We start from the raw sequence: 10,396 nt of genomic DNA, 5'->3' as shown, positions 1-10,396 counted from the left end.
CAGTCAAAAATTGAACTGCTACTGACTTTCGATGCAAGCAGGATAAGACTCTGCCAGAGGTAAAGAAATAAAGTCCTTTCTATAACTAAGAAAATGTTCTAAACTACAACTTATAAAATATGATAATTTACATCTACTTTGCATAGTCTTTTATGAAGTGCAAATGTGTGACAGTGCAAGTGCTTGATTCTTCCAAGGTTTGGGGGCTTTTTAAAATACTCATGACAGAAAACTTCCTCCAAAATCAAAGCTATAAAATGCAAAAAAATACAGTTAATTCACCTGAATCTCCTAACAGAAACAGTTCCTTTGTGAGAAGTACAAACCACTTGTGATAAAGTATGGAGTACTGACAGTAAGAGCAAACCATGGCAATGTAAACATTGTTCTGCCATTTCTTCTCAAATATCTAGCAAATTTATTGGCACACTGATGCTGAAAGTAGGAACGGATTCTCATTCAATGCTTTCCAAATGTCAGGTCTACTGCCTGTACTCCAGAGAGGAAAGGAAGGAGCAATTACATCATCTCTCTGAGACTAAACTATAACACTATTGCCTACTTCATTTCATGGTCTCTGTAACTCATAGCTATCAACCCTTCGTTGTTTCAAGCCGTTTTCAGCAATGCAAAATCTGTGACATCCTAGCACTTAAGAACAAACATGACAGGAAAGTAATTTGAATTAATTTTTAGGTAAATAACAGTGGCCAATCTAAAAACTTTTAAGTTCTCTGAAATAGTTTCCTTGACCTTAAAGTTCATCTTCATATCCCATTAAAGGAATATTCTCCTCAAACTGAAAGGGTGTAAGAAGAACCTGGGTTAGCAGATAGATTGAAAATAAAATCCTAATTCCAGCAACCCTGCACATGAAATCAGTGCTACACTCATGTTTTCCCACAGGAATAAGAATTTTTGCAATTCTGGAAGTGAATTACATATATACATTTAACTGTTGGGACCAAAAGATTGTTCCTGAGCTGTTGCGTATGTTGGGTATTTTTTGTGTGTATGGTTTTGCTTTGTTTTTTGTTTGCTTTTTTAAGATTTTGAAAGGAACTGAAAAGAAGCTGCAGTAACAGTCTTAGGACAGTTCCAATAGCTATTGGTAAAGCACAGCTAGACAAATTCAATTGATGTCATACCATAACTTTCAGCCTCTCAAGTGCCAACCACTCTCCCTCGTGAGAGGCAGTAAAAAAATTAATAAATAATAAAACAAAATTAGGTGTATCTAAACTGATCTATCAACAAGCAGCCACTGGAAGGGATGGTCCTAGCCTCTCTTCTTCCTACTGGGATATGTACCTTTGCCTTTTCCCCTGGATCAGGTTGCGTGATGAAGCAGACATACAGTGAGTCAGTTCAGCTGGCTGCTCTTGGAGAAAATTATCCCTAAGGAAAAAAAAAAAAATTGCTCAAGTAGCTGAATTGATTTAACATGCAACTTTAGGACTGCTAACTCAGATACACGAGATGAGGAATCTGGGGAAGGAGGGAGGAGAAGGAGAAATAGAACTGCCTCTTTCTGCACAGCTCAGAATTTAATTCTTATCTGTAACGTGAAACCACATCTGAAAGCACCTTCTTCCTGTCTTGCAGGCTTCAATTTGCTGCCTGTGCCTCCACTGAAAAAAATGTGTGTGGAGTTACAATTAAAACAAGGAATTACAAAAAAAAAAAAAAAAAAAAAAAGCCAGTCCACAGAGAGTCTGTAGCTTCTCCATTAACTTTCAGCCTTGCTCTCAAAGGGACAAAGAGAATCAGACAAGGTAAAGACACATTTCCTATCTACCTGTACTTCTTGCTGTGTCCATCTATATAAACAGCTCCTCATAAAAGAAGCTGTACTGGGGAAATTTAACCTGAAAGAAAAAAGCCACTACTAAACACTCAACACAATTCACCTCTAGGCCACTTCCCAGCACTTTGCAGCATCAGGAAAAGAAAAAGTCTCTAGAATTACTTTTTGTTCTCTATGAGACATCCGGTCGAAGGCCGGACGCGGGCGCCGGTGAACACCGAGCATTTCAACATTCCGGCAGCCGCCCCCTCCTGCCCGCCCTACGGCGGGTCGGGGCCAAGGGGACGGGCGGGGTGCGCCGCTGCCTAACGCAACCAGGCAGCGAAGGGGCAGCGAAGGGGCAGCGAAGGGGCAGCGAAGGGGCAGCGAAGGGGCAGCGAAGGGGCAGCGAAGGGGCAGCGAAGGGGCAGCGAAGGGGCAGCGAAGGGGCAGCGAAGGGGCAGCGAAGGGGCAGCGGGGCCCCGGCCCGCGCCGCCGCCCGTTGCCGGCAGCGGCTGCCCCAGCACCGCTCGGCGCCGCGGCCCCGCTTCTCTCTCCTCACGGGACTCGCGCCTCCCCTCACGCGCCGGCGCGCGGGCACAGTCCCGCCGCCCCCGCCGCGCGCACACGCTCTGCGGCTCCTCCCTCGCCGCTTGTTTTGGAGGAGCGCGTGGTCCTCTCCCATTGGGCGCCGCGCCGCGGCGGCGGTTGCGCGCGCGCGGGGACTACAGCTCCCGGGATGCCGCGCGGCCGCCGGAGCAGCGGGCGCCGGCGGCCGCGCGAGAGGACCGTGTGCGCGCGTCGGTGCTGTGGCGGCGGCAGCGCGCGAGCAGGTCGAGGCGGGCGCGGCGCCCCCGCCCGACGGCTCCCGCCGCAAGCAGCAGCGGGCGCGCCGGGAGGAGACGCTGCTACCGCCGACCCTCAGCTCGTCCGGCTCCTTCCTGTGGCGGCGGCGGCTGCTGCGCGGCGGGGCGAGGGCCGCCCTCCCCCGTCAGCCGTGGCGGGCGGAGCGGCGGCGGCAGCAGCAGCAGCAGCAGCAGCAACAGCAGCATGAGCGGCGGCGGTGCCGTCTGGAGCACAGCGGCGAGGGCGCGGTTGGCAGCGCGGCTGCTGGCGGTGCTCGGCTGCGTCCTGACAGCGGAGGCCCAGGTAGGAACCAGCGGCGGACGGGAGGATGCGGCACGGTCCCCTCATGGCGGGCGGGCAGCGCGGCCGGGCAGGGCTGCCCCGCCGGCCGCGGGAAGGGCTGCGAGCCCCCGCCTGAGGGGAGGAAGAGCGGAGGTCCTCCCGGTCGCGGGCTGCAGGACGCGGTGAGGGCTCTGGGGAGGGTCGCGGGGGAGAGGGCGGCTTCGGGCCGGGTGTTGTGCAGCCTCCGGCGAAGTCTGGGGATGCTTCGCTGGAGTCTGTAGCCCGTGTCCTTTTTAACACCCTGCGGCTGCTGCTTGCTGGGGTGCAGCTGGGGCCGGGCGGTTCGGAGCCCCCGGTCTGTGGGGCCCCGCTGCTGCAGTGAGGGGAGAAGCTGGTTGGCCTGGGAACCACTGGTAGTATCGTTAAATAGTGGTCCCGGTACACCGAGGAGTTGTTTAATCCAGGTAACGCCTGCGGGGTGTTGTGCTGAAGAGCTACTGTGTGCAGTACAGCTACTGTGCTGAAAGCCACTTGGCTTTAGGCAGAAACTTCGGTGCCCTTCTGAAGTCGATGAGAAGCCATATGTTTGAATGATAGTGCTTGGCTTGCGTTTAGGTCGTGTGTGTTTGCCCACGTTACAGAGAAGGGTGAGAATGCACCTTCTTTCTGTAAACTGCCTTCGCAATTTTAGAATGGCAGGTGTTTGTAGTTGGGAGTTTGCTGTTCATCATCAGCATAACTGTGACTGAAATAATAGCTGGTGTCAAGTAGGGAAGGGTTTCAGCTGGGCCAAAGACATTAGAGTGAGTTTGTATGGAAACATGATGTCCATATGGAGCAAAGTTTGTCTTCTGTATCTGATTATTCTTTTTTTATAGTTTCTAAATTTCTGCTTTGTGTAACATGCTGTGTTGTGACCATCCAAGGCAGTGACTAGAGTACTCTAGCACAGATAGCTTTTATTGTAGTTTTTTTCTGTTGTAAGTTTGTTTTCTCAGGTTTAAAAATGCCTTATTTTAGTAGCTGTTTTAGAGTAACTAAATGCTAATTGAATTGAGATTCTTAAAGAAACCATTAATAAACTGGCATGGTCTTCTTATGACACTTGGCAGAGAGGCTGGTTGTCGCTATTTTGTAAAACTGTTAGCATATTGTATTCAGAGTTTAAATACCTAAAGTGTAACTTGTGCAGGGAAAAGATAAGGTAGCCATTAGTTCTTGGACTCATGTTACCTATAATTTTTCTGTCATTCTGCAGCAATAGCAAAGTAAAACATTAAGGAAGAGAACAAGGTATCCCAGGTGGTCTTCTAATTGTTCAGGCAATTAAAGTACAACCACCTGATAACACTAATAAGGTTGTTTGTATGAGTAGATTGCTTGTTAGTATACGCATTTATTCAGGTCTTTCTTAATGTCAAAGCGCTTAATACTTTTCTCTTTCCAGATTTCATAAGGATAAATTGATGCAGGTTGGACTTTGACCTTTTCTTCTGAAAAGTTGGTTTATCTTGGAGCAGATAAGTTAGAAGTTTAACATCTCCAGTACAGCTCTGATATCTGTACAAGAACTAAACTAGGTTTGGCAATACATGGAAATACTTTGATAAACATATGGAAATATAGAAGAAATAGCTATTCAATGTCAAACAACTTATTGAACACAAATTATAGTAGGCTAATACTTTTAAAGTTTATCATAGAGTTCAAGGTGAAAAGAAAGCTTGATACTTGGCCATTGTAATAAAAGGTGTGATAACTTACAGTACAGTTTAGCTTTATATTTGCGAACTAAGTTAACTAGTATAGTTCAATTAAAAAAAGGCAAAGTGCCAATTGTGTGAATAGCAACATAGGTCTTGCAATATGTATTTTTAGCTCTGTAATACACTGTTCATATTTTGATGCCTTCAGTTTGAAAAATAATTCACTGGAAGATCCAGGTGTTGACAAAAATGGAAGAATTTTCTGTATGTTCTTAGAGTGTTCCATTATTATGCAAGTGAGAGCAGTGAAGACTACACCTGGGCTAATATAAAAACCTCTTAACTGGGGTACTTGAAGCCCATGTTGCTATTGTATTAGTTAGCGATGAACTGACTCCACTGATGTGCGGTATTGGTGTTTCATATGTGCTGTCAGCCCAATTTATGAATTGTGGTTTGGTACAGACGTAGCATAGTTTAATTTCAGAGCATGACTTCCAAGGAAGCATTGATTTTGCTATTTTATGTATATAAGGAGCCAACTGTTCCCGTTTATAAAAAGTTGTGAGAAAGAAATTCAGAATTTCATTTGCTTGATCTTGCCACTCTAAATTAATTTTTCTCTTAATCATTTCTTAGACCAGTTCTAATTTTTGGGGAGGGTTTATTTCTGAAGCTTCATAATGTTCTAAGTAAACTGTACTGTACTTTGAAAGATGTTCTTAGAATCGAGATTTTTATCAGATACGTCTGGTAAAGATGTGACCTCCATTAGTTTGCTGTTTTAGTTGAATAAAAAGACTGCAGCTTTTTATTTTCCCATGGGGATTTGACACTGAGTGTAAGTACCACGTGTTTATTTGGAACATTTTCCACTGAAAAAGCTTTTTCAGTTTTGCATAGATGGTAAAAATATTTTTGTGAGCAGTGGGTAGCTTCCTGAGGTGGTAATCAAAATAGTTTCCTCCTCTTTATCTTCTGAGTCCAAAGAAAATTTCTCGGATCTTTCCTATTGCTTTCAGCTTAATAAATTATTGCTCTTCACATAAGGTTTATTCTGTTTATTCAGTTTAATAGTATTTGAGCAAAATGTTCAGTTATCTTTTTGCCTTTTTATATTATAATGAATTGTACTACTGTTTGTTTCGTGGTATGGTGTTACCTGTAAAGACTGCAAAATTAATTTCTGCCTATGTGTGACTGATAAGAAAAATTGCCATTTTTAATGGAGTCCTTACAGATTAAAATGCATGGGGGGGTTATTTCTGTAAGTATCAGTAACAAGAAGTTTTGTCTTCTGACTTTGAAGTTGGCAGTCATGTGGGCTGTGAGCATTCTTGGCTTTGTGAAAAACCTGTAATTACAAATAGTCTCTTTCGTAGCTGTTTGCCCAGGTTTGAAGTTAGATAACATTAACAAGGCAAGCAGAACAGCATGGAAGACTTTGGGTAACTTCCCTTAAATGAGTTTTACTTCATTGCCATATCTACTCTGCAGAATCGTGACTGCCTATTTAGTGCCTTGGGAAAAGTAGGATCTACGTAAGGTGAATTTTCTACTTAAATGCTTTACTGCCATACCCTCACCTCTTTATTCTCACAGGGAGTTGGGGGAAATGCATTTTCCAGGCCACCTTTATGCCTCATAAAAGAGCAGATGCCTGCAATTCGGTTTCTAGTGACGCTTTTACATCAAGCTTTGTTATATGAGAGTATCTGTTCTGTAAAGTAGTGGAGTGATTTATCGTGCATAAAACAGATTAGATGATTTTGTAATCTCATTTATATGAAACCTGTGGAGAAAAAACAATACCATAAAATATTTTGTCTCCTTTTGCACATAACCACCTAATAGTTAGAAGTTCTAAGACCATGCAAGATATAAGATGTGTGGGCTTTCCTATTTTATATGCTTTCTAGGCCATCATGTATGTCAACGAATTTCTTGTCTGGCTGAAGAGTAGTAGTAGTTAGCAGGAGTGTTGGGTTCCATTCCCTTAGATATGGTCTAAAGCCTTTAAACTTTTTTCCACCTTTCACTAAGACACTGTCAGGATCTCAGCGAAAGTGTTGCTGTAGCTTAGTCTGGTAAGTTAGTTGGGCCTGTTCTCTCTGCTACTTGCATTGTCCCACCTTCTTCTCCTGTGCTGGCAGTAGTGCTTCTGCACTTGTCTGCACTCCTTTTTGTAAAAGACGTCTAAGGCTAGTGTGGTACCTTGAACCAGCTCTCTGACCTGGCACAAGAAAAGGGATGGGACCTGCAAATTTGACAACAGATCTACAGCCTTACAACAGAAGTGCCTGCTTATGGTTTTCCTAGTATTTATTTGTAGAATTTAACTTTGAAGTTACTAACATTTTGAGCACAAAAGTACCTGTTCCCCTTTGTCCCATGTCTCTAAGGGAACTAGATTGAGTGTTCTTACACTTTGGGAAGAATTATAAAAATAAAATGATGATGCATTATTGTGGGGGTTTTTTGGCAAATCAGCTAACGAGCGTTTGGTGGGAGAATACTTGGTATTCAACTCTGTGCTAATATACCATTTGTTCGTAATATGGAAAATCTTACTGATCATTCCGCAGAAAGTTCTATATGCTGAATCCGTCAACAAATTTCAGGGCTGAAAGCGTTAATCTGGCTAACTTTTCAGCATTGTAGTTGGAGGTGGACTTAAGCTCAAAAAAAAGTGCTAAGGTCTGTTTTCTAATTCTGAGTGTATAAGGTATGTTGTAGAGTATTTTAGTGATGAGAAATAAATTATTTTCTATGGAACTGTATTTCATAGTATTTCTTTTGACTACCATATTTTTCTGTAGTTAATAGTGTATTTCTTTATTAAAAACAATTTTTAATGTATTTTTTAAATAGCTCACAGGAGTCCTAGATGATTGCTTATGTGACATAGAAAGCATCGATGACTTCAATACTTTCAAGATCTTCCCCAAAATACAGAAACTGCAAGAACGTGATTACTTCAGATATTACAAGGTACAATTAGAATGGTGTTTTCCTTAATAATTTAAAGAAAATAAAAAAAAATAGGGAGGATTACGTATCAAATCAACTTGTCAATATTAAGTTGTCTTTTAGAAGCCCACCACTCTTTAATTTGGTCGTAGCAGGTTTTCAGTCCCTGACAGTTATGTTGGCAACATGTTATGTTTGCTATTTTAATCCTAGAGTCAGTGGCAGTAAAGCATGACTGCTTTCATTCAACTGGTAAGTGGTAACTTTAAAGATAGTATCTTTATACTGCTTCATCTAGAAAAGTATTGTATATTACCAACTTTCTGACAGCCTGCAGTACTTGTCTTCTAAGAAATGTAATTTTAAATTGAAATATTGCAGTGATTTCCTTTTCTTGCGAGTTGCTATCTTAGTTCTCTACCTAGAGAATCGTTATTCCTTTGAAAAATATGTAAAAATATTCAATTTTCAAGTAGTATGCAATATCACTTTTCTATTACTTTAAACATTTTTCTTTCTCTGTATTAGAATCTGATGAGTAAAATAAGGCTTTTGAAGCCTAATACTTCTGGTTTCAGATGTGCTTAACTTGAAAATGAGGTTGCATTCTGAGATAATCAGATGGTTGCCTGCTGCTGGAAAAAGGTTGTTACACTCCTTAAGAGCAGACTGTCCTGCCCCTTCCCTGTTTTTATTTCTTGGGCTTGTCTGACTGTGCATTAGGCCAATGCATCTCTTTAACTTGGTAGGTTTTTAGTTTGGATATCTGGGCTTGGTTGATTTGGTTTTGTTTTCCCCAGGATGTAGCAAGTTATCTAGCTGATCCGGAATCAGACAGGTATTAAACACATGCAAGATGGGGTTATGAATGTGAGGAAGGAGAAAAAAGTGCTAGCTAGAATCTTCCATTTCTAGGCTTAGCAAGCAGAGATGTGTAACTTCACTCTGAATCTCCTCCTGCTACATGATACAGTTCTGACTTCACTTTTCAGGAGAAACAAGCTATTTCAAGATACGTGCAACTTCAGTGATAATACATCACATAGTAGTGGTAATTAAATTTTCCAGAGACAACAGAAAGATACAAAACAGTATTTGAGGAAGAGGAGCAAGAAGTATACAGGGTTTTATACAATCCTATTTTCACCCTGCAAATCTAGAGCTGCTAATCATTTCAACAGCAGTTCTGCAGATTATACTTAAATAGTGTTGCCATCCTACCTCATCTTTCATACTGATCTTCCTAAAGAATGGGCAATTACAAAGGCCAGTGTGCAGTCCACCCATCACCACACATTATTTAATACTTCCAGTTGTGACAGGGAAGAATCTGTGTTGAACAAGAAAACTAAGTCAGAATGTTTTTCACCTCTTCTGCTCTGAATATGCAACAGAGTATTTTTTGATGTTCCTGCACAGAATCATGGAATTGCTATTAAGCACATAGATGGATGTAGAGATTGTGAGGGTAGGCAATGATCATCTGGGTCAACTACAGTGTAGCTAAATACTGAATAAGCATAGGGGGAGTATACTTGTTCTGAAGTAATTTAATTTGTAATAGGAATTTTGATCATGAGCTTTTGTAACTACAGTCATAGTATTCCTGTTGTGTTACTAGTTCAACAGCCATAAAATAACTTGAAATGTAGTGTATAATGCTGAATGGACTAGCTAGTTTTTTATTTTAAAAGAAAGTTTTTTCTGGCTTTTAAAGTCTTGATGAAATTGTGCTGGGTGGTTTCTATATGGTTAGTGGAACACTTCTCAGTGAAAGAAATAAGGGAATAAATTATTTTGTCTCTGTGTAATTTTATACATCAAAACACACAAACTATGGAAGCCTCATGATAAGGAATCTAACTTTTAATCTGTGACAAGTATTGAATAATTCTTCAAAAGATAATAACAAAAACTAATACTTCACGCCCTGAAGAAAGTATAAGGATGTTCTATATAGCCAGCGCATGATTGGTATTGGTTAAAGTACAAGTGCTATGTAGCCGCAGTGTGTCTCAGAACTGTGTGCGCACTGGTTTTCAGTGCTCTTGAGTCATTCTGGGAATAGTATATCTTGATTTGCAAGTGTTCTTTCTGAATTAATCTGCAGTTTAGACAGCAGTATTCTTTTATTTACAATGTTCCTCTGTGTCAGAATGACTGCCCAGTTACTTGCATCTCAAGTATGTTAGCATTTTTTTATTGTTAGAGTTTACTTTGAAGAAGGTTGTAGTCTAACTATGTTAGCTGGTCTTTTTATTGGTAGAAATTGGTGGGAAGAGCATGTTTTATATAATAGGTCTTATTGTGAAAGTCATGTAAAATGTAATACTTTATGTGCTTCACTTAAAAGATGAGTGAACAAGTACAAAAAATTATAAAATTTTACTTTTTTTTTAGGGGTGGTGTTTGTGGATTGAATAGAGGAAACAGGTGGGAAGTGACCTAAAATCTCTACTTTTAATGTATCTATGCTAGCATGGCTTGAACTGTAACTAGAAGATGGTTGTCATCACTCTTAAGAAGTTGTACCATCTGCTTAATGTCTCGTTAGGTTTTTTTGACTGAGGAATCTCTTTAACTTTTTGAAGCTGAATTTATAATCCCCAGTCATGCTGAATAAGTAAATCAAAATTGATACCTGGAAATCAGTCTTTCCGTCAGATGTAACATAGCAGTTAACTTTGTATATGTGTTTTGAAAATACAGAAAGAACTTATTGAAAGGTTTGGTAGAACAATTTAGTGTAATAAAGGGCAGTTGAGCAAGTCAAACTTTGAGTTTTGTTCTTTGGAGATCTTTTGTG

General features: G+C 41.3%; 1 protein-coding gene across 1 annotated transcript in view; it reads left to right on the top strand.

Annotated features, from left to right (window-relative positions):
• Nucleotides 1-2,577: 2,577 nt before the first annotated feature.
• ERO1B (endoplasmic reticulum oxidoreductase 1 beta) overlaps nucleotides 2,578-10,396 on the top strand; it is a 31,825-nt gene continuing 24,006 nt past the window's right edge. Inside the window, exons 1-2 of the mRNA XM_065631885.1 lie at nucleotides 2,578-2,935; nucleotides 7,492-7,611. Coding sequence (XP_065487957.1) covers nucleotides 2,837-2,935; nucleotides 7,492-7,611 — 219 coding nt within the window. The 5' untranslated portion in view covers nucleotides 2,578-2,836. The remainder of the gene's footprint in view (nucleotides 2,936-7,491; nucleotides 7,612-10,396) is intronic.

This window comes from Caloenas nicobarica, chromosome 3 (genome assembly GCF_036013445.1).
Source record: "Caloenas nicobarica isolate bCalNic1 chromosome 3, bCalNic1.hap1, whole genome shotgun sequence".
Lineage (NCBI taxonomy): Eukaryota > Metazoa > Chordata > Aves > Columbiformes > Columbidae > Caloenas > Caloenas nicobarica.
Note: the sequence above shows the minus strand (reverse complement) of the source record. Positions and strands in the feature narration are given on the sequence as shown.